The 25,099-nt window shown below is 39.7% G+C and overlaps 1 protein-coding gene across 2 annotated transcripts in view; it reads left to right on the plus strand.

Moving 5' to 3' along the window:
* The window catches only part of TSPAN9 (tetraspanin 9), a 170,518-nt gene that overhangs the window by 19,772 nt on the left and 125,647 nt on the right, over positions 1 to 25,099 (plus strand). The window contains exon 3 of one of the 2 annotated variants that reach the window (XM_027634054.1): positions 22,162 to 22,310. The exons of the other annotated variant lie outside the window; for it this stretch is intronic. Within the exon in view, the coding sequence (XP_027489855.1) occupies positions 22,295 to 22,310 (16 nt within the window). The 5' untranslated portion in view covers positions 22,162 to 22,294. The remainder of the gene's footprint in view (positions 1 to 22,161; positions 22,311 to 25,099) is intronic. 2 annotated transcript variants of the gene reach the window in all.

Below are 25,099 nucleotides of genomic sequence, written 5' to 3' on the forward strand. Positions count from 1 at the left end.
GTGATGAGATACTTGACACTACTCTACAACTGGCGGTCTTCATGCTAATGATGGCTCTCATGGAGCAGATACAGTAAGGGTAATGGCACTATAGGGGTGATACACAGGCCAAGGGCAACCATCTGTGTCATGGAAGCTTTCCAAAGACTTTCTTCCAGCCTGATTAAAAGTTTGCGTCTGTATGACCTTGTACATCTTGGTACCCATATCAGTACGTTTGTACTGAAGGAAGCATACGGAGGGAGCAGGGACACTGTTTTAAATTTTCTTGAAACAAATGCTGCTAACTAAGCACATAAGCTGTGGGTGAGCAGCTCAAACATTCCTCAGTGCTGCAAACATATGCTAGTGCTCCTTGTGCATTGCATGTAGAACAGGAAATCCTGGTATAGGCATATGTCAGATGTCAAATACCATTTTATAAAACTGCATTTATAAATGCACCCAACAATAAATAAATATTGATATTTATGATGTTACTATCGGAAAGGGCATTGAATCTGTGATACTCCAGACTCCCTGTGCTTAGGTTTATAAGGTGATGTTACTTGCAAAATCATTCAGGTTGGAAGGGACCCCCAGGGGTCATCTAGGCCAGCTGCTACTCAAAGCAAGATCAATGCTGACTTCAGACTAGGTTGTTCAGACTTTGTCCAGGTGGTTCTTGAAAATCTACATGGATGTAGATGCCACAACCTCTCAAACACGTGTTTCAATACCTCAGAGCAGTGATTTTTAATATCCTGTGGCAGCTTCAGTTGTCTCTTGTTCTCCAGCCACATACTTCCATAAAGAGCCTGGTTCTGTGTTCTTGGTAACCTTCTTTTGGGAACTGAAAGTCTGCTGCTATGTTACCCAAAGCCTTCATAGGTGAAACAAGCCCTATTTCATCAGCCTTTCCTCACAGGCCCAGTGTTCTAATTCCCTGAGCAATTTACTGACCTTTTGGCTGGACTTGTTCAGGTTTTTCGTTGAACAGTTTGGGTTGGAAGGGACCTTTTAAAGGTCATCTAGTCCAGCTCCCTGCAACGAGTAGGGGTATCATCAACTACATCAGAGCCCTATCCCAGCTGGCCTTAAATGTTTCCAATCTAAATTGATTCTCCTTCAGTTTGAAACCATTCCCCCTCATCCTGTCACTGCATGCCCTTGTAAAATGTCCCTCTCCAGCTTTCAGGCCCCCTTTAGGTACTGGAAGACTGCTGTGTCTCGCCAGAGACTTCATTTCTCCAGGCTGAACAATTCCAACTCTCAGCATGTCTTCATTGGAGAGGTGCTCCATCCCTCTGATCTCCTTCATGTCCCTCCTCTGGCCTCGCTCCAACAGTTCCACACCTTTTATCAACGTCTTTCTTTTACTGTAGGCCCAGAACCAGATTTAGTACGGTGTTGAGTGCAGGAAAACGACCACTTCCATTATCTACTATGTATGCTCTTGTGGATACAGTCCAGTAAGCTTTTAGCCTTCATTGCAGTTCTGAGTCCTGTTTACCCTAGTTGCCACAGAGTTGTCATGTTTCAGCAGACGTCTGTTCCTGGTGGCCCGTTTCTCTGGCCCGTCTAGTCCCTCAGAAGGGTAGCTCTGCCCTGGAACTTACCCCCTAGTTTTTTGTCATCAGCAAACTTGATGAAAGAGTAGTGTGTCACCATCTTCAGGTCACTGATGAAGTGTTAAACAGGATAAGCCTCAAGATAGACCTATGCAGTACTCTACTCATTGCTGGGGCTGCAGCATAGAGTATGAACTTCAACCACTATTCTGTGAGCCCAACCTTCTAAGCAGTGTTTTACCTGTCTAGTTGTTCACCCATCCAGACTGTAGTGTCATTACTTGGATAACAAAGGCACTGTGAAAGACTTGCTGAGGTAAATGACATCCAGTGTTCTCCCATTGTCCACAAATCCAGTTGGTCAGGCATGATTCGTCACTGATTAATCTATGTTGACTGTTCTCACTCACCAACAACATCTGCATCTGCACAGAAATGTGTTCCAAGAATGTGTACCGGCTTATTGCACCAGTGAGTGCTGTGGGCTGACCTCTGGAAAGTAGCTCTGCAGTGTCTGGTTGATGACAAGCTGACCATGAGCCAGCAATGCACTCTTGTGGCAAAGGCTGCCAGCGGCATTCAGGACTGCACCAGGAAGAGCATTTCCAGCAGTTTGAGGAAGGTGGTTCTTCTCCACTCAGTACTAGTAAACCACAGCTGGAGTACTGTGCCCAGTTCTAGGCTTCTCAGGAAAAGAAAAATATGAACGTGTCGGAGCTAGTTCAACAGAAGTCCACAAAAGTTATTAAGGGACTGGAGCATCTTTCATATAAGGAGTGGCAATGAGAGCTGGGACTGTTCAGCCTGGAGAAGAGAAGGCTCAATGGGGAAAAATCTTATCAATGTGTATAACACCTCATGGAGGGAGTGGAATGAAGAAGAGGGAGCCAGACTCAGTACTGCCCACTGACAGGACAAGAGGCAGCGGACACAATTTAAAACATTTTTTTAACTGTGAACATGGTCAAACACTGGAATGGGTTGCCCAGAGAGGTTACAAAGTCTCCATCTTGGGAGATATACTCAAAAACCAACTGGACAGAGTCCTGGGCAACCTGCTGTATCTGACACTGTGAGCAGGGGGCTGGATGATATGATCTCAGGAGCCACCTCAAGATATGATGATATGATCTCAAGAGCAACCTCCTTGATTCTGTGATTTCACAGGGATCCCAAGATCCCTGATCTTTTGAAGACAGAAGTACACCGTAGACTCTGTTCAGAAAATCCCTTGTTATTACTGACAAAAGTTGTACACACCTGTGGTATCATGTGGTGATATTATCTAAATCCTGAAAGAAGGATAGATGTGTTATTACAGTGTTACAGCTGAGCTAATCACCTTTATCTCTCAGCAGAATTAATTAGATCAGGAACAGCACTCTCCTGATGTGATTACACTGTCACTGTTTCTGCAGCAAACTTGGTCAGTGCTAGCTCAGAGTAAAAGCTTTGTATTGCATAATACAAATCTGCCCATGAATAATGGCTCTGATGATTTCCATTAAACTGTGTGCATTATATCCAGCTTTAGACTGGGCCCTCACTCCCTCAGTAACCCTTGCTGAATTTGACGTAGCAATCCAAACATGGGGTTGATGTCTTTTCCTAGGCATTAAATCCCTGATCTGTATTTTCCTATTTTAGCCCATTATAAAACTTATCTGTTAGAACATTTGTCTTTCTTCTGTAAGTACCTAATATTCTTAGGAGTGTCACTTTCCACCACATTAACTTTGTTTTGTTATTGGTGCTCAAGATATCACTTAATTTGCTGGTAAAGGACTTTAGGACCTTCAGAGAAGGTTTGCCTCAGCTTTCCTTGTTCTGCATGCTGTTTAAACTCAGGAGGCAAAGGAGAATTTTTCAGCTATGGTTGTATATAAACAATTTATTTTAAATAAAGTGAATTGTAAAAGCCAGTATTTCTCCTTTAGTTTTAGTATTTGCTTGTCTTACATCTTGGGCTATGAAAATAGATGACTGATTCTTTTCTCTTTTAAAATTCTAATAAATTAACTTTTTAGCATTAAGCAGAAATTTTTCTTGGGCACTGTTTCCAGTTTCCACAGAAATATAGGGCTAAAGTTGAGTCAAAGATCTCCCATTATTTCATTTCAGTAGCCAGCTGCTGTGGGGCAGAATTGCAGATTACAGAAAAGGTTTGAAAACCTTCATGTTAAGACAGAAGTGCCCACTGGTATTTTAAAAATCTGATTCATAATTTTTAGTTTTACAGTGGTTAAAAAGAAGCCATAGTGATTAGTTTCTTAACTGAAGCATCTTTTCAACCTTCCTCTTGGCTTGCCTGTGCATTCATTTTAACACTAGAGGGCGGTTGAAACACTCGAGTTCTTTCAGAAAACCAGCTTTAGGAGAACAGCTTTCATTCCTCCTTACCAGGAGAAAGGAGTTTTGTTAGCTGCCTGTTATGCGATGCTTACTTTTAGCGATTAATTTGCTTTAATTCTTTCAATCCTTTCAAAGTCTAAAAATCTAGTTTTTAACTTTCTAGCTTTCTTTTTGCCTCTAGCTGTATCATGCAGTTAGACTGATCAGTAGTCAAGGAGGGAGAACAGTTTCACAATTTATTAGCTCTGAAGACATACTGCTTGTGTTTCCTGTCTGATGAGTATTTTGAACCACCTTGTTTCAGAAAACAGGGGAGAGTTGCCAGAGATGGGAATGTGCTAAAGATTCCTTCTGTTCATTTTTCTCAAGAAGGTAAAAGTTAATATTATAGCACTTACAATTAATTTCGTAGGTTTTGTTGGTATGTAATTTTAAATTAAATTCCAAAACATTTGAGTTGATCTTTTCTTATCCTGTGCTTTGCTTTACAGTCATGTTTTTTGCCCTAGCAGAGCTTCAAAATGGCAACTCCTGTCCTTCCAGATGGTTTTCTATCCTCTCAGCAACTAGAAAACATAATCCAATAGGTACACTTCAGAAAGGAAAGGTCAAAACAGTTAAAAATTACTATTTTCACAGGTCTCATGAAAATTGCCAAAGGACCTCTTCTTTACTTAAACATAAAATTGGAAGCATTACATTTCTTAATTAAAAAAGTGTGGTAAAACACCTAGTGAAAAGTGTAAGTTATTTCACAGGTGTATTTTGAGAGATGTGATATTCATCTCTTCTGATTCTAAAGTAAGAATCTATTCTGTTTTGTGAGGCTGTTGCTTATGTATCTTTTTGGGGTTTATTTCCTTTCTGTTTTGAATACATTATGCTTACTGCAAGTGTTGAACAATATTTTTCAGCAGCTGAGTAATCAAATGTTTATTTGCAGTTGAACTTTGAATGGTGTTTGGAACAGTGACAAATAATATCAGTAAGCCTTTAGGAAAGGCTCTTATGACTCGTGTAAGATATTAGGCTGATTTTTCCTTCACTTGGTGTCAGATATTTGTTTCCCTCTCTGCAAATGATGTGATCTGAAAAGTAATCTGCACCTCTCTTAAGGAAATCTTGTACCCTAGGAATTTTGTACTGACAGTAAGGACATAGTGTTTTCTCTTTCAAGCTAAGCTTCTGGAACTATGTAATTATAAAGAAATTTTGTCTGCTTTTGTCAAAACCTTTTCTTTAGCTTCAGAGGTGGATAGAAGAATTAAAATACCTAAGCTATAGGGACAATAAGAGATAAAAAAATGAAAAATTTATTATATTGGAGAAAAAGAGAAAAGGAAAAATGGACTGCATGGTTTGGCTGCATGATGCTGACACTGATTCCAAAAAATGGATTGCAGTTTTCCCGGGTTTGAGGAGAAAAAGACCTGAGCTGGAGTCACTGTGAGTAGAACGGCTTTATTGCTTTTTGTTGTGATATCCTGAAAGTACTGCAGGTTTTGTGACTTTGCTTGCTTTTTTCTGCCGTCGTTTCCTTTTTATGTTGCAGAGAGTATCTGTTATCTCTGACACTTTTTTGGCAGTTTTGGACATAATATAAGCATTCATGCCAGCCTATGATGATTGATAGGGCAGATTTTGAAAATGGTTGATGCTTGCTTAATTTTTTTCATATAGGGTTCCGGAAAGTGCAGGGCTGCTTGGCTTTTGGACAGTGCCATACCACTATTTTAGTAAAAGCTGGATTTGCATAACATTCTAAAAAAAATGCGGTAGTAGAGCAGTTTTCTTTCTCTTATCGGTTCTGAATCACAAGAAGGAACCAGTTAAAAAGAGCAAAACCATAGCACTTTTGTTTTGTTCCTAGCTGTCAGTCTTGCAAATTGAGAGATTGTATGTAGGCTTTATTTATAAACAAGAGAAGTTGCTGAGAGTCAAATTTTCTCCCTATGAGGCCCAGTTGTGGTGTTGTGGTTATGCCCCAAACTATCACTATGCAATCTCACCGTTTGTAGATGTGCAGAAATTAAACCAGCTGTAAATTGTTTTGATGATTTACAGTCAAGGATAAATGTCTGCTCCCTCTCTCTGAACTGCATTGCCTTTGCAGGACAAAAGAAGCAATAAACCTTCATTGGCTATTTTTATCATTATATTTAACAGATGAAACTGCAGCTGTATTTTAGGGAATAGACTGGTGGAAAGTCACTGCTCTTCTGATGACATTTGAGAGCAGATTGCATTTGAGCTTGACTGCTTAATGGGCCATACTTCTTCAGATGTGGCTCCTGTAAAAGAAATCACTTTGTAGTAGGCACTTCCTATATTCTAATATTAAGGTTTCATATTTAAAGGTCCTAGTACATAACTAAGCTTTGCTTTGGTATTTCCCCCTTTCTGCTTTCCTATTTAAAATATGAGTGATTGGAAGACTAGCCTCTTTCAGTAGCTTACTTCATTTTATGCCTGGTTATGCAATGTCCTGGCAGCAGTTACTTTGTGCTCTCAGGAGAAAATTTCTTTCAGAAGTTTAGATTTTCCTAGTCCATTACAGCTTCCTCTAGTGTGTGAGAATTTAAAGGAAAAAGTACTTTTCCAAAAATATAAAGCTTTGATGCTTTTGACATAGAAAATCGTGCTACCATTCATTCATTACCATTTACCTTTCCTGCACCACCGGCTTTCATTTTGATCTTGTTTGAGCTGTGCTTATCAGCACACTGCATGGCCTAAGGGCAGGCTAGACCTGAGCAGTCAAAAGTGAAACAAAATCAAGGTGGTGAAAAAATCCTGCAGTAGGCCATGAGCCTTGTTCTCTTCCACGTCAAAACTCTTCTCTGTGCAGTGTGAGGAAGATGTTGAATATCTTCCTGTACTCCACTGCAGTCTGGGTGGAATGAGGACAGTGCAGCAATAGCCATTTTTCCTCTGTTATGCAATATGGTGTGGCTGTGTGAGGAAGTCACAGGAGTAACAGATGAACTTTCCTTCATAATTCCACTATCTCTGGAAGATCAGGAGTTGAGAAACACTCTCCCAGTGGAAGAGTTGCAGCAGGCAGTAGTTACTGCTTGTTTGCCCCTGTGTTTCCTTCAGTATAAAATGAATTGGACTGCTGTCTGTAACAGCATCACTATATTGATTTGGCTGGTAATCTAAGTAGCTTAAATTCTCCCTGTAAGTTAGTTAAGTCTGTGAGGAACTAATGTAATGGTCTCTTCCACCCTAAGGGTGTCAAGATCCCAAGAACAAACATGAAATCATTAGCAATAACAAAGGCCTCTCCTGTCTTGTTCCAGTTTGTCTTAGTTTTCTGATGAAGAAGCATCTGGTACAGCCCTTAGCTCTCCCTTTATAGGCCATAAGTCCTGATACATTGCCAAGTGGCGTAATATTACATTTCATTTTTATAGAGGATTTTGGGGAGGGGAAAGTGCATAATAGGTTTGTTTGTTGTACGATAAGGTCATTCTTTAAGAATGAGGCAAAACTATGAGCATTTGATCAGCTTTGACTTGTGATTAGTTACAGCTTCCCACAACCAATGCTGTCACAGCAATTTTTATTCTGGGTCATAAACAATGATTGTAAACCCTGTTGAAACAAAAACGGCAAAATAAATCCCTAAAAAGAAATGTATTTTCAAGTAGATTTATTTCTGTCATGAGTCATACAGTGCATGAACTTCTCACAGATGAACTTTGATATGATTGCTTAGTGTATTTCCCATATGTGACAATGTGGGAAATCATTAGTAGTAATGCTGGTATCTAAATCTTTCAGATATTACCTTCTCCTGAGTGACATAGGGTATTGTGTATTAGCACATCTGCACTATGCAACTGTGTTCCTAAAGTAATCCTATAGCACCTTCCTTCTGTACAAAGCTAAATCTGCCAGTTGCTTAAAACCTGACCTGTGTGTCTTCTTAGTTGTAGGAGGTACCTTACACTTCAGGAAATGTAGTTTTCTAACTGCAGGCTATAATAATGAAGGAAAACAGAGAAAATGTTTTGAATGAGAAGAAAAGAATTCAATTTTTTAATAATGAAAGTTGTTTTGAGTAGTTTCTAAAAAAGATAGTATTAGAAGATTTCAGTCTAGAAGCATTTGAAGATTTATGAAGAGGTAGGTTATTGCATTTTGATAATACACTTAAATTGCGTGTTTCTAGAAGAACAGGATAGGATTGGCAGTGACACCTTTCTGCTTTTCCTGAATATGTAAACTATATTTCATATTGAAAGGGGCCATTATGTTCTTATGCATAAACCAAGAGATGCATATATGATAGGGGTGGGTAATGTGTGATTTATGTCCTAATGATTCCTTTAGTGATTTCATGAATTTCTGGTGTGTGCATTGGTTCAAAATAGATTTAAACATCCTCAACTGGAAGTAACTAAAGCAAAATTGGCAAGACTTTGCAAAACACCTTTCCAAAAACACATAACTAGAAGTGATGGTTGTCAGAGAGGAACTAAGTGAAATCCTGTGCTCTCAGTTACTTCAGTGGTCAGTTCAGATGTCCAGAAGATCTGCATATGTAAAGGGATTTGGTAAAAACTGTTTTACTTTATAGGGACTTTTTATTTATTGGGTTTGGGGGTTTTTTTGTTTGTTTTGTTTTGTTATTAACAGCAATGTTGTGTTTATTGAAAGCCTCTAAGAGCATATTTTGTGGTATAGTTGCTTTATTTGCAAATGAAATGCAGATAAAAGGACTGTCAGTCCTAAGTCAGTCACCTCTCAACTCCAACCCATCCTTTTGCTAGAGTTTGGGAAAGATTGGATTGAATGAGAAAGCATGTCCTTGTGTATCCAAATGAATTTGAACTGTGCTGAACTCTCAGTGGGCATGAGCAGACCAAATCAAGAACCTGTCTTTGAGACTTCCCTCTTTGGTAGTTTAGTTTATCTCCAAGGCCAAGTTGTTATATCAGCAGTTGTCAGCAGGGCTCAGTTTCTTGGATAATTCTCTCTGAAGTAATTTGACTGTAATTATTAAACCAGAACCTTGATTTTACAAGTACAGATCATTGAAACATGAGCCCAATGTACTCAAGTGGCACCAGGTTATCTCATAAATGATCCCTTGCCAGCTGCAGGGCCTGGATGGCATCACACCATGTAGGTCACAGCAGTCTAATTTTGAGGTGACAAGTTCGTGCATCACTGTAGCAAGATGTGACTAGGCCAGCAATGACAGGCAGTAGAGTACAATGAGATGAAAATGAAAAACAGTTCTGTTTGCTATAGCCTCTAGTTGGCACATGTTCCTGGCAAATTCTTACTTTGGTTTTGCTTAAGTACCCAATATATTGTTTTAATAGAGTTCTTACAGAACTGGTTGATCTGAAAATTACACTGGAGCTAACAGCTTATAAGGAGTTCTTGCTAATGGTGTGGTAAGGATCTAAAATGGGGATAGTACAGCTTTACGCTATATTAACTGTAACTGGACAGGGATGTAGGATTTCAGGAGACTTGGAAGAAACTTAAACCACAAAAGTTAAAAAAGAAAAATAGGGTAGAATAGAATAGAATAGAATAGAATAGAATATTTCAGTTGGAAGTGACATAAAACTATCACCTAGCCCAACTGTCTGACCACTTCAGGGCTGACCAAAAGTTACAGTATATCATTAAGAGCATTTCCCAAATGCCTCTTAAACACTGACAGGGATGGGGGATTGACCACTTCCCTAGGAAGCCTGTTCCAGTGTCTATCACCCACTCAGTAATGACATGCTTCCTAACGTCAAGTCTGAACCTTCCCTGGTGCAACTTTGAACCATTTCCAGCTTTCTTGCCCTCCACTGGATGCATTCAAGGACATTCACATCCCTGTTATATCATAGGGCCCAGAACCACACTCAGCACTCCAGGTGAGCACAGTGAGATGTTCCCCTCTTCTGACCAGCTGGTGATGCCGTGTTTGATGCTCCCCAGGACGTGGTTTGTCCTCTGGGCTGCCCAGGCACACACGGGAGACTCACACTGAGCTGATGTCCACCAGCACCCCTAGGACCCTCTCTGCAGGGCGCTCTCCAACCCGATTCTCTCAACAATTGGATAGGAAGGAAAAAAAAGGAATGAGCGGAAAAAAAAAAAAAGACCAAAAATGAAAAGGTCAGTTTTTAGAAGTACAGTTAACTTTTATAAGTACAACAGATGCTGTTTTGTGTGGGTTTTCCCCTGTCGCCCTTTCTGTACAACTGACCACCTACTTTAGAATTAAGATATGGATTATGCCCGACTGATGGGCATTTCAGCAAATCTATGTAATCTGTTATTAGTCTGTATGCCTGAGGCTATCAAAAAGAAATTAAAACTTCTTAATTTCCACGATTTTAAAATTACTGATTTTTTAATTTCTTTTAACTAGATATTAGACTGAATGAATGATTGACTCAACAGTCACTGAATACTTTAGTATTCAAACTGTCTTTGAGGTCATGGGTACTTCAGCTATAGCTAGGAAAACTCACAGTATTTGTACCATTTTAAGTATGGTCCTGGCTTTTTAATTTCTTTAAATTTTTTTTTTAGTCCCATTCATTTGTCCCTGCAGCACTCCGTAACTGGTGTCTTTCTGTAAACACCCATAGGACAGGAGTATTCAATTTGGCTTAAGCAGCATTCTCATGGGCAGTTGGCCAGGAACTCAAAGGCTTCACCTAAATTGCATATTGCTGAGAATAATCTCACTCTCAGCTGTTCTTATCTTTTGTTTGTTTCTTGCTTAGACCTCCATCTGGCTTTTTACTGGGTCAGGTAGCAGTAAGTGGTGGTGTCTATAATTCATGTAGTTTGTAGCTTCATAACGTATTTGGAGGGAGGTTCAGATCAGAGACACTGAAGCTAATAGAAGAAATTTCCAACCAGTTCCAATAGTCCCTACTGAGAGTGCTGGCTGTCAGAGCATAATAGAGCATCCATAGCTTCAGCTGTGATTTGGTAACAGTCTGATTTCAGCTTATTAAGAAATCCAATGCAGCTTCTAGCCACAGTAATTATAATGACCCGGGACATATGGTCTCATCAGTGTTTTCCCTGACTACGTTATGAGGCTGCATGTATGTGAGATACAGGTTGGAAGGGTTGGTCAGGAAATAGGGTTTGTCTGGACAACAGTTTAGATAGACTTTATATTACTATTCAACATATCATCTAGAGAAAAGATTTTCTCAGGTAAAACTTGTCTTTGCTTGGAAGATGGAAAGGTTTCTTAATACTCTGTGCTACTTATTTTTTAACGTATAAGTCAGCGCTCCCTGATGTGATGGAACAGCTTAAAATTAGTGTTTGTTTCCGTAGATAGATCAGTGGGGGTTATTTTCTGTTGGTGTTGCAGCTTTGAAACAATGATTTGTGGATTCTAAAACACTTGAAACAGCATATCTGAACCTATGCCATTGCAGGACTTCATGATCTGAGCCTTGAGGAGGAATTGTGACATTTCAATGCAGTCGTGAAGACTGACAGTATAGAAATTCTTCAAATCCCTAGTAGTTACTGTCTATTCATGGATAAATTTAATGAAAACAAAACTTCTGTCTTAATAAAAAGGAATGTTCTTGGCAGCAGGGTGATTTTGACTTTTGATGAGAAAGAAACTCATTGTCAAACTTCTAAGTGGGATTTTTAAAATTTTTGGGTGCCTGATTATCAAGAGTAAAGAGCACATAGAAGAATAGCTGATTCAGTGTAGATGTTTTTTCTTCTGCTTTGCAGTGATCTGTCCATGATTCACCTGGAGTGAATGTAAATTGAACCCAAAGCATACCTTGCGCTGCCCCTCTTCTTTTCTCTCCCCTGCCTGCTGGGCATCTTCTTTAATTGTGTAAGGATACAGAACTGTGGCATCCTGATTTGTATAGATTTAAACTCTCTACCACCCCAAAGTTAGAAGGAGAGAATCCAGAAGTCTTGTGCTTCATATCAAATAGGTAGCTCATTGACCAATCTTGTATCCAGCTAGGCAAGTCCTAAGAGCCTGAGAACAGACATAGAAGGTAAAGCTCAAGGGTAAAGGACAACAGCTTTGTGGAAGTCTCAACTTTCTATTTATTGTGGATGGAAAACTGGGGAAAGCAGGTTAGGGAAAATTCTGTTATTTGTGTTCCTTTATTAGAGATTTAGGATCAACATGTTCCTTATTTTAAAGCTCTGCATTTAGTGGCTGCTGCTAATGTGCTCCTTGGGACCAGCAGTAACATAGACATCTGCATGAGAAATGTTAAAGCTGCAGCCATTATGTTTTGTAAGCTTCCCAAATGATGAGATGCCCACCTTTACTACTTGTGTTTGATCAGTCTTCACTTTTCCTGAAGTGAGCCCATAAATTAATTCTCGTCCTTTTATTTCGTATCTGTTGATCTATTGGGATCCTTTCTAATTGCATCATAATGGAGTATGCAAGTTATGGCTGTGTTAGCTTGTCTAAGTAAGATAGGAGGGCTGTGAAAGCTTTTAGGTGTAACAGAAGACTGAGGGAAGTGCTAAGCAGATAAATGCACCTTTGAGTCACAGAATACCAGCTCAATTGGATTTGAGAGCAAACACAAGCACCAAGACCAGTTTGTGAGAAGAAGAGACCTCAGGAAAAGTTAATTAAATCAGCCAGCAGATAGTGTAGGAATTGCTACGTCACTTCTGCCTATATAGTATTAATGGCAATTGCTGTAAGTAATATAAAACAAATAAAGTTAACCCATGGATTAATCCACCCAACCAGATGGACTAGTGAGCTGCAGCTGATACTTCTGAACTCCATCAGATATAGGGGAAAAGCAGAATGCCTGAGGACAGGTTTAACACTTTCAACAGTGACAAAAAAGTCCTCAATTTTGCTGGAAACATTCATTTTTTGCTCACTAGATCTACTGATGGCCAGGTGTTGTGCCCAGTGCTGGTTTCTTTTGCCAATGGTTTTATTTAGTGGCTCTGCACTGACTGGACATCAGCTTTTTTAGTAACAAATTGAAAGTCATTAACTAAGCTTATTCTCAATGCTGTCATGTCTGAGTTGGAGAAAAGAGATGGCAGGATTTTTTGAGGATTGCCCGGATCATACCACAGATGTTACATGTCATTAATAGTAGTTTCTTTGGCTTTTCTTCACAATTAGATTTCAGTCTTGCCATTCTTCACCATTTGCTTTCTTGAATGTTTAAAGTTCTCATTTTTAAAGTTCACAGGGTATATAAAGTAACTTTAAAGCAGATAAGTAACACTCAAGGTTGAGTAGATGATAAAAGAATCTGGGGGTTGCTAATGGTTCAACAGTATAAGGCAGACTGAGAGAAAATGCAAAGTCAGAACTTCTCAGAAGAAATGAGATTACAAAAAAGGAATTTCTGTGTGATAGAAGAACTTCATGTTTCTACAGGTAAACAGGAAAAACAGGAGGCTTGTGCAGACTGGAAAATATGTAATTTAGTGGAATGTCAGTAAGCTACTTCAGTGTAACTTTGTCAACCAAGTGAATTATGTTTCAGGAGCTGCTGTGCAAGAAGTGGGAGCTTTCCAATTCAGTTTCATGGGAAAGAAATTGGAACTCTAAGAGCTGGGGAAAAAAAAGCATAATGCTGTAAATGCACTGTGGATATGCAGTAATAGCCATATGGGAGCTCAGTATTGCAGCTTATTTATTATACTGTAAGTCTTTTTATTTGTAGAGGTATATCAGTAAGTTTCCTGTTGAAGCTTCAGTTTAAATCAGTTCTTTAACTGGCAAGATATACAGTGGCAAGTTGAATTTTGTGATGACACAGTATAAATTTCCAACCTGTGTCAATTTAAGGGTAGGATTGAGGCAGACAGCATTGTCTATATGGGCAAAACTGAAGTGTAGACAAATGACCCCAAATCTTCATTGGCCTATTGATGGCAGTACTTGCCTAAGTAGTGCTTTGTGGTCAGTGTACTCTGCCCATGCAGTCAGTAGTGCTCATTAGAGCTCTAGCCTTGCTTTCAGCTTCTTGGATTTCTTTGTTTCTGTAAGCATTGTTAAAAGGCGTTGCAGGCAAAGGCTGTGACTTGAAGACTGTTGGTGCGTGGGAGGCTGGATCTGTGCTGCAGAATACAGCCCTAAGTGGAGAACCTTGAAGTAATAATAGAGGCTGCAGCTTTGGACTGTGTGACGTGGTGTGGCTTGGTGCAGTCAGTTGCTTTGATGTGTGTCAGCTACAGTCCAACATTTCAATCCTGTGTCAAAATGCAGAGCTTCAGGAGATTACCCTTGCACAAAGAGTGTGAGACTTTCCTCATTTAAAAACAAAACAAAACAAAAAAAGAAGAATTAAATTCTTGACACCAAGGGGTCTAAATTCTATTGAACTGAAACCAGAAGTGAACTCAGGCTCAATGGAGATGAAATAACTTAAGGAGTACCTGCAGAAGTGGAAAAAGTCTGTAGTGAAAATAGTCTCCAGCAATCAAGTGGGGATACTATTGAGCTCTTGATTTAAACTGTAGCATTTCTCTTCCTTATGTAAATGCTACCCTCTGGCCAAAGGACTAATTTCCGTGGTTGCTATGTTGCTGGTTCTCCAACATACAGTGTACATGGACGTTGCTGTTTTCATTGGCTCAAAACTTCCAACTGTTTGTCAGCAATAAAGATGCTGCATCAGCTTCTTGCTCACTACAGCTGGAACAGGGGACTGCCAAAACATTCTTGAAAATAATAATAAAAAAAAGCCGATGCAAATGTGGTGGTCAAACAGCTGAGAAGAAAAAAAATCACTTAAACCTTTCATTTCTCTCTCCATCCTCCCATTTTCTTCTCTTTTTTCCTCACTCTTCCCTGTACACTAACTGAGCTTTAGTTCATAGATGTGTGAAGGACAGGAGCTTTGCTGGTGTGTAGAACTGAAGATCCCGAAGTGTGTTATAAAGAAGGGTGTTTATAACCATTCTCCTTCTAGATGTAGGATCCCAAAGCATTGGTAGTGCTAAGTGACCTGATGTAGCTACCTGTGAAGTCCCCGTTGCAACCGAGAAGCCAAAAACCTCCTGCAGCCAGTATACCATGGTTTCTGACTTGAACTATTCTAACTTGAACTTTTCTAACCTGATCTGACTTGAATTGTGTTAAACTACTGACCTTCTTTTGAAAGTATAACTTCTCATAAAAGCTTATTTGCTATTCACCCTGCTACTCTTCCTGGTTTTTTATAGTCTTGTTTTTAATAATAAAAATATGTACAGGACCTAGGCCATTGCACGTTCTCACAAGAATTTTACTAACACATAAGTGCTAAGCAGTACCTCTTTGATTTGAAAGATGAGGCAGCAAAGAATTATAATTTAGGGGTATTTCTTTTTAGTGAACCTGCTGCACTACGTTTATATGTCTGCTGTGGAATGTCATCATGTATTCCATAACTCAGTATAACTTGCATCAGCGCTACAGCGCAGGCTGAGATGCGTTTTATCTGTTGGCTACATTTCTCTAAGACTACAGACTAATTCTTCATCTCCATTTGAGGTAGGAGGGCAGTGGGAGCAAGATGAAGTGTTGCAGCAGTCCTCATACTTAATCCAGTTCCCAGAAATGACAAAAGGCAATATGCCATCTGATATGTTTCATGCACAGTGGTCCCAACCACCAAGGGCCTGGCCAATTGCCAGTGAGGACCTGAGCAGGGCAGAGTTTCAGAATGTGCTTGGGGTGGTCATGAATGTCAAGTTCCTGATGCCTCTCTGAAATGAGATGTAGTAACAGCTGTGCATTCCTATGCTGCTGCAGAAGAGGAGTGGGATTCGTGTTCTGATTCATATTCATTTACTAGAGGGAGCTTCTGATTGCCTTCCAGATGGTGGTCAACTGAGTGTCACTTGGGTGTCTTGAAAAGTACATTACATCAGGAAACTTTTGGAACTGGGAGTGAAGGAAGAGGGAGAAGAATAGTCAGCAGTCTTCAGAGAGCATTTTCCTAGAAGCCTGGGCTAATGAGGAGTGTGTTGGCTATATAAGGCAGCTGTTACTCAGTACAAAAGGATATGATCAAGGGGAGTGGGGAAATTCTGTTTGTAGTTCTTTAAACCTCTTGGTGATGTTGTTACAGTAGTTTTACCAGTCTCTGTTTCAATATTTCCATCTGCTAGATGGGATGCTGCTTGTGATATGTATTCAGCTTGACAAAATGAAGTTCCTCTCATTCAGCCAGTTACTAGGAATTGTACTTTTCTATTATAACTTTGTGTAGCCAGTATGCAGGAAAAGGGCGTTGACATGAAAAAAAGAAGTAAAAGGTAGTAACTTCAACATTTTCTGCTTTTGTTTCATATAATGCATTATCACTTCTACTTGTTTAAGCTTTTGAACAAGCTTTTGTCTCTACAAATAAGATGCTGACATTCTTGTGGAAATTACTCTATTTCCCACACCTCTAAAACTTGTAATAACCTGCTGATTCATAAATGAGTGTCTTCCTTTGCCTTGTGGTCTTTCATGGCTCTATCTTTTCCCTTCCTCCAGGTTCTCAGCCCAGTCTAATTACTGTCAGTGCAACAGCTGCTCCCTCTGCACTGCTGAAATCTGTGTCTGTCCATTTCAGTGAATTCCCCTCTCATATCCAGGCTCAGCTGAGAGGTACCCCCTGCCTGTGCCTCTTTTGTCTCCTACTAACAAACGACATAAAGCATTTTGGTGTAGAGTTTGCATTAATAAGGTGAAAACAAAAACTGCCCCACAAAAAAACAAACAAGCACTGAAAAAACTGTATTGTGTGAGACAGTGGCTCATTTGGAGCCTTATTTTGACAAACTTAGATTGGAAAAAAAATCCCACTGTGCATCTTCATGTCTCACTGAGCTCTTTCTTTAGTGAGTTAAGATCAGCTCCCTTTCCCGCCAGCTCATTGTTTGATCAGAAGCATGCAAGTGTCTGAGATGCAGAACAACACAAAGAGATGTTGTGTCTGTTCACGTAGCATAAGTATATATATGTGGGGCAGGACAGCATAGTCTGAAAATGTAATTAAATATAATAATAAAAAAAAGGAGTGGTGGTGAAAAACATGCATGCATTATTCTAATCCTGCTCCTTTCATAACAAAGAACAAATGTGTCTGCTGCTACTCCAGTTGCAGTCTGATTTTCTTAATCTATATGCATGCATGAGAAGAATCAATTCAGTAGAAAGTAAATGTAAAATCACAAAATAATCACTGTAATGTGTTTAAGGATGACCTCCTGTAAGCTTGCTTTCTTTGCTGTTTCTTCATCCACTCTAAAGCTCATATAATGAGTATAATGTGAATATAAGGGATGGAGAAAAAAAACTAACCAATCTCTTTTTTGCTTTTGAGCCATGTGAAGAATGCCTGCAAAGGTGTTTCTTTTGTGTATTTTGTTTACTTGTATTATTTGTTCCTCTACACTAGAAATTCAGATGCACCATCAGTGCAAGTAAGAATCTTGGGAGCAAGATTGGTGTTTGTATGAAGTGAGGGAAACAGATGAGAAATAAAGGGATAAGGGGCACCTTAAAGCTTTGTCCTTTCTCTCTGTGACTCGTCCTTTTAAGCTATTTTGCCCTTGTTTTATTTCCCATTACAGCTCAGTTTTCTGAGCTAATACTTCACAGCCCTGGAGACCAGAAGTAGAATCTCCACTCCCTTCCCACCCCTCTAACTTTACTAGTACAAACTAGAATAAAAAAAAAAAATTCTTCAGTTTCAAAACATACAGCACAACTGAAAATGGGAACAGGAGGTAGCATTGGACACGTGTACTGGTGCATCTAAGGAGCTGATGCCTAGTATTGCACACTTGATTGCATGAAAATAGCCATGAATTCGACTCTTCCATCTTTACTCTTTCCTACACTTTCATCAGTAGATGATGGTTTCCTCTGTTCCTACTTAAATATGTTGTCAACTTGACATATTAGAAACATGCTGGAATTTGCAGGTGACATGAGCATTTAAATTGTTTCCTTGTCAAGAGCTGTTTTTTGACTTTTGTTTTCATGAGGCAGAAAAAGAGAAAATTACTGTTAGTCTGTGATTTTATGGTGATCTGAACATATGAGTCCCCAAGGCTGCAGCCCTACTCCTCTTTCTGGTATAGACCCCCTCACTCACACACATGGACAGACAGCCCCTTACTCCTGCATCTCCTGCATTGTGGATCCCCCAGTTGTTAGCCTTGGACATAGAGTTCATCCAATAGCAGGTCTTCCAGTTGACCTCTAGACTTGAGTCTCTCCAAAAGTTGGCCAGGACCACCCTGATCTCTCCAGAAGCCAATTCCATTAGTTGCCTCACTTCCAGAGACACAGCTGTCTGCCAAACCACTAGCTTAACTACTTGCTTAGCCAGCAAATAGCTGCCAGCTATTGTGGCTTGATAGTTCCTAGCAATTACAACTGCAGTTGCTGACACCACAGATATGTAGACTCTAAAACCTGTAGTCCCATCCAAGCAGCAAACCTGTTTACATGACTGGCCCATTTTATCCTCTTGTCCCTCTATTTTCCATGCTTGCTCCCCCCTAAATCACCGGGATCCATCCCTTCCCCTGCTTTTGTTTCCTACCCTAAACATCCTATAATAATTCTTGTGCAATTCTGGAATGATATTTCTCTACATCCCATAATGTGTCCCATACTCCTGGACACAAACCTCCCTTAGCCTATAAGGTGACTGAGCGCTTCTCCAGTTGCCTCATCAAGTGGGTGTCACACCTGGGCAATGGGGCTGAAGGCTCTTCTGGGTCAGCTCTAGCAGGGGGCTGGGGCTCTGTCTTCCTGGCAGAGTTCTTCTAAGTCCCCATGCCTTTGTGCTCATATGTATGTGTAGATAAAAGCCTTTGAGGGGATGATCATTCTCCTTTGATGGCTCTGGGAGTACCCAAGATATTACTGGGATTCCCCACCTGTCCTTGCCTCTCTGTGCTCCTGTTTGTTTGATTGGTTATCACATAACCAAATCATCACCATCTACAGGGAGGTGAATAAGTAGGCACCAGCCTTTGGATACCAATCATTCCCACACAAAGTACAAAAAATTAATTTTTGTCTTCCTTATTTCTCTTTTTGTGTGACTCTTATTCAAGAATTCTTAACTATTGGGTAACTGCAAAAACTCTTTGTGTAGGACATGACAGTGATTGATGCTTGGCTTTCTAGTCATCTTTGCATTTATTTTTCTGTTGAGAGGCTTTCTGTAGTGTTTGTCATCCGTGTATTTATGTGCTTATATAAAGAAGATTCATGATGTGATGAATGATGACCTGACAGGGTTGATATTAACAATTCTACTTAATTTATTTATGTGCTACTATTGTTTTGCTGTAACTGGTAAAACATAAGAGGGACAAAAAGGATGTGGCAGCTCCAAAGATACCTCTCTCTTAGGCTGTTTTTACCCAGCTGTTAGTTTGGCTCCAGTCCTTCAGTATCCCCCCATCTCTATCTGCTTTCTTCCTTTCTTTTTTCCCCTCCACCCTCCAATCTGCTGCAGCTGTTAAAGTTTCATCATTGTCTCCAAATACCACATTTCCCATTATCACCTCAGACCCTTATGTGCTAAGGGGAATGTCATTTGTGTGCTCTGCATGTGTATTATTGTTAGATGATCTGCAGCCAAAGCAGTAGTTACACCTTTGACTGCGGCAAGGCTGAATTCCCTGGTAAGAGGCACACATAAGATGTATAAATATTGAAGGATGAGACTTGCAGACTCGCTATCAGAAAGTGGTTACACTTTTTTGTTCCTATGCTCCACTTTTCAGGTGCCTTTGTACCTGTAGTTAGCCTTATCAGCATCTGATTTAACACTGGATGCCAGCATATTCATCCCTTTTGGCAGTTTTAGTGCTTTGTCAGTCATTGACTGTCACAGCTGTATCATATATTAGATAGCTTATCGTAAAATATGATTTTCAAGTATGAAACTGCTGCTCATTTTAATATACTTTATCAACCTGTTGGGGTTTTTTTTCCAGATGATTTTTAGGTTTGTGTGTTTTGAATCAACTGCTTTTGTGAATTTCTTTCTGCTCACTATCTTGAGATATCTATGATATCCATTTTGCACTTATCTTGGCTTCCCAACAAAACTCTGGCAGTGCCCCTGTTCTTTCTGTACAGTCTTCTGTGATTACTGCAGGCCAGGCAGTGCATCTTAATTTGGATTTAGGGGTCTGCTTGGAGTTCTAACTTACTTGTACCTTGGTTCTGTCTCGCTGTCTTGTTCTTGGTATCTCTGCAATTCTTACTAAATCATTTGTGGGTAAAAGAGACCTTGAGCAAGTCATTAGGCTTTTCACATGTACAGTAGGAATTGCATATCCCACAAAAGGGCCTAAAATAGATGTTAATTATAGTGTTCCTTTGCAACATTTGTGATCCACATGACTAATTCCCTCTGGTTCTCTTTAAGAGAGGTCTTATATCCTCAGACTGCAATGCCTGTAGATTTAACTTACTAGACCAGTGGGAGGAGAACCTCATTCCAGGGAACAGAATAGGCCTTTCAGTCAAAATTGGTAGGAGGCACACTGGTATGTACCTGCACGTGTGACCTACATGTGTGTATCTATGTGCCAAAATAAACTGTATAAAATGAAGTCAGGGGACTGTGATCACCGATGTAAAGCTTCTGTTTGCACACTGGAGAACTGAAAGCATCTTTGTTCAGTGTTACGTGTCATTGTGTGTTGCCTCATTTCTACATTGGATGCATATTGTGAATTCTGTTGTGCAAATACAACCTTACTTTGTGCAGTCTAAGACAGTTTAAAGCAAAATACTTCTGACTGGACTTGTCATCTCCTGTTCTTCCCTCTCAATAAATGGCAAGGGTATTTGCACACAACTGACAATTTCAGGTATTTTTCTTTCTGCTGTCATGTTTGTTTCATTAAATCCTTTGCAAAGAGATAGTGGATGCAGCTCCTTTTGCAGTGCTAGTTCTCTGTATAATGGGCTTAGGATGCTTTCCTGAGTGCAGGAGTTGCAAAGTTGAAGGTTTGCCAGGGTGCCATGTTGAACACTGGTATTGGTCTGGGGTTTGTCACAGAATCAATGAGGCTGCAGAGGACCTCTGGAGATCCTTTAGTCCAATCCATTTGCTTAAAGCAGGGTCAGCTAGAACAGGTTGCACAGGTCTGTGTCCAGTCAGGTTTTTAATACCTCCAAGGATGGACATTCCACAAGCTTTCTGGGCAATCTGTGCTAGTGTTAGGTCATCCTTAGAGGAAAAAAAGATTTTTCTTACATTTAATCATAATATCTCAACATCTCCTCATATGGAGGATGTTCCAGTCCCTTAAACATCTTTGTGGCCGTTCACTGGAGTCGCTCCAGTATGTTCATGTCTGTCTTGTGCCCAGCACATGTGATAGTACTCAAGGTGTGTCCTTACCAGTGCTGAGTAGAGGGAAACAGCCACATTCCTTGTCCTGATGGTGTTGTTGCTCTTAATGTAACAACATGCTGTTGGCCTTCTTTGCCTCAAGGGCATGTCGCTTGCTCATGTGCAGCCCATTGTCCATCGAGACCCCCAGGTTTGTTTCTGCAAAGCTGATTTCCAGTCCATCTTCCCCCAGCGTATACTGGTGCATGGGGTTATTCCTCTTCAGGTGCAAGACTTTGCACTTCCCTTTGTTACTTTTCACAAGGTTCTTGTGAGCCCATATCTCCAGCCTGTCAAGGTCTCTGTGAAGGACAGCACAACCATTTGGTGTATCAGCCAGTCTTCCTGATTTTGTATCCTCTGCAAATTTGTCAAGGGGGGAAAATGGTAATGACAAATACATCTTCACAAAATTCTTATTTACTTTGGTAGATCAGGATCTTTGGTAGGCAGGATCTTGCCAGGTGCCCCAGAGAGAAAGAGTGTTTGCTGGATGCAGCATGACTGTTGTGTAAAGCTTAAAAGAGTTTTCCTCCATGTCAGGGCCCTTGGATTTGTGTACTGATGAGGACTGTATGTGACCTATCTGTATTTTAATTATTCAGGAAAGATGTCTTATACGTCAGTGCTTGCTGATAACAAATCTGAAATGAATACTTCAAATGACTACTTTTGATGCTTGCTTTAGATCCTGTAAGTCAAAGAGATCCTGGTTGGAAATCCTTATGAGACTCTAGGGAGCCCTGAGGGATGCAGGTGTTATCTCCCAGTACATAAGTAATGCTCCACACATTTTCAGTTAAGGAAAATGTGAGTTTTTGTAAATAAATATGGATTCATGACTATCTTGGATGGACCTTTCTGTTTCTTACTTTTACTAGTCAGGAGGTACCTGCCCTCTTCAGCAATCTGCGACTTGTGGGCCACCTGATTTTGACATGCTCCATTCAGGACAGAACGCTCAGCCCTCCTCCACCTGGTGTTGAATGCTGTTGGTTGAAAATCGCATCTGCTATGGCTAATATTCACAGTAAGCAGTCCTGAAAGTGCATTTTTACATTGTGTTTCTTGACCTAGAGGTTGTGGGGAGATCACTTTAAACGATGTGTTTAAACTCTGCAAGCCCTGGTCTGAAAACAGGTGTTGAAAACTGATTGCCAACTTGCTTTGGGGATGTGGACTTAATTGGTTCATTCTGTTAACAATGTTTTTAATGGATTTATCTATTACAAGTCTCATCAAGTCCTCTCTGCTTTCTCCTGCCAAATAAATATTCCCTAATAATCCCCAAATCTGTTCCTTCATTTTCATTATTTATCTGCTTGTTTAATAAATCAACCTTTTTTTTTTTTTTTGTCCCAGAAGCCTAAACTTACTTAAACATGAGCTGCTCCTTGGCTGAACCACATAGAAGCTTCTGTATAGTGTTCTGTATTTTGTCAGTGTTCTTTGAAGAACCACTGGTACTCCAGATAATCAGGACTACATAGTGATGTTCCTGAGGCGTGTGTAGGTGTCTTGGGAGAATAATATGAAATAGGTCTTGCATGTCTCTGCTAAGCTAAAGCAACAGGGAAACAGTTAGTTCTGGGCTTCCTGCATTGTACTGAGCTTCTCATTTCTAAAGCTGACAATGAAATTCTTGGCTATTTGCAGGATATGAGCTGGATCTCCCACAGAACCCCACTGAAAGTGCCTTCATACTTGACAGTAAAACATTAGTAACTAATAACCTGTTCATTTAAACTCTTACCTAAGCATTCTGCATAATTGTTTCATAAACAAACTGAATAAACATTTTGAATAATCTTATTTTAAAATTCTCTTGATCTAATTTATTTTCCATAAGTATATCTTTAGAATAGAATAGACTATTTAAGTTGGAAATTTATTTCAGATAAAATTCTGCTCTGTCAGCATCCTAATGGTGGAATTGCACACACGATTTGCAGCACCCTTCCCAAGGAAAGAAAAGGAAGGAAATGCAGATTTGCAGATTTTGTCCATGTCACTCACAAATAGGTCCCTGCAGAATAATAAAGAGCTTCAGTGTCATTGACTTTTTTTTTTTTTTAGCTAAATAGACATAGACTTCACATACTATAAGGTGCCTCTAGCTGGGTACCATTTTAGGAGAGTTCTGTATTATATTACATGTTTCTAGCTGGTGGTTCAAATTTCTAAAGTAGGATTTTTCTGATTAGAAGCTGAAGTTTGAATTTCCAGTCCCACTGAATCCCCCTTCAAATCTGCTGACTCTGCCAGGCAGACTGATGTTTTAGTGGATTTGTTAATGTTTAAACTGCATTCTTATCATTCTTTTCTCACAGGAAAATATCTGTAAATAACTCTGTCTACAATTTCTTGCTCTGCTGGGTTTCCTGTCACTCTCAGGAATTTTAGTGCCTTCTTTGTTTTGAGTCTTAGTATATCTCTAAGAGTAACCAATTGAGGGTATGATGATGGATCAGTGCCATTTGGGTAAAGGAGTATATGCCCCTTTCCTACCTTGTTTTAAAGGTACATAGTATCACTTTATCTTTGCATGTGTTACGGGAATTTTTTATTTCTGGGTTTTAATCTTAAAGTAGGATTATTGCAGCACTAGTTTCTTCCTTTGTTTTCTGCAAGAGTGATTGAGTCTATTAAGGTTAAGTGCTTGAATCTCACCCAAAAGCCTTTCTTTTCCCCCCAGTTCTAAAGGTTTCAACCACAAAAACTGGTGTCAAAAATTATATAACATTTAGTGTATCAAGAACAAGGGGTCCAGTTTAACTAGGAAAAAATTGCCAAACTGTTACTGAGTAAGAAAGCTAGTTGTATCTTAAAATGGAATTTAAAGCTTTCTTACCTTTCAAGACAATTGGACATATCTATTTAGCCTCACCTCTACTTTTTTGTTTCATTCCCAAAACTACTCTTTGTAGTTTCTTTTTATTCAAAATAGAGGAAAAAATGAACTCTTGTCAATAGAGCTCTTGTCTACATATATATGTATGTAAATACTAAAAGATTTTGTAACATGATTGAGGATAATTGAAAGTTTTACAAATTGACCTGAAATATGAATTTCAGAACTCTAGAGCAAACAAATTTCAAAAGTTAGCCAGTATTCTTTGTTTGGACCACTGCTAATCCTCATTACACTTGGGACATGAAGTTTCTATGTTTACCTAAAGAGTTCCTGTCTGATGTTTTTACTGGTTAATTTCTCTCAAAAAAACCCCCAAATCATCCATGTGTTATCAGGTTTCAAAAACTTGATAGAACATCTGAGGAGTGCTAGGTAGTTCATGTTCATTGTGGATATTATCTGGAATATCTGGTGTCTTTTTGGGACTTTTCACTCCTTTTAAGGATTGCTGTGAGAGTCAGTCGGCAAACTAGTGAGGACCTTGTATGGCATTGTGCTGGGGCAAGAACAAAATGGGTTATGCTTTGGTTTGAGAAAATTCTGTTGAGTCAGCATTCAGCTGCAGTGCAACAGCAGTGCTGGCTTGTGTCAGGAGTGCAGTTGGAGCAGAGTATAGAAAGCTGTGCATTATATCTACTCCAAGCATGTAAGGATTCTCCTCTTTCTCCATAGCTGAGTGCCTGAGTTGGATGAAAGCTTTATCATGCGCCTCAGCTGTTGGGCGTGGAACTCACTTCACTGAAAGGGTGGGATTCATGTAGCTCATGGAAGTCCTGAGCATGGAAAGTCAAGGTCTTCTTACAAAATGCCACCTTAGGAATTTCAGGTTTTTTAGGTTTTCTAGTCTCCATAGTCAACCCTGAAGGTTAGACACCTATATGTAGAGGGGAATGTGTTGTAATTGT

This window comes from Corapipo altera, unplaced genomic scaffold (assembly GCF_003945725.1).
Source record: "Corapipo altera isolate COAL_440 unplaced genomic scaffold, ASM394572v1 0, whole genome shotgun sequence".
NCBI lineage: Eukaryota > Metazoa > Chordata > Aves > Passeriformes > Pipridae > Corapipo > Corapipo altera.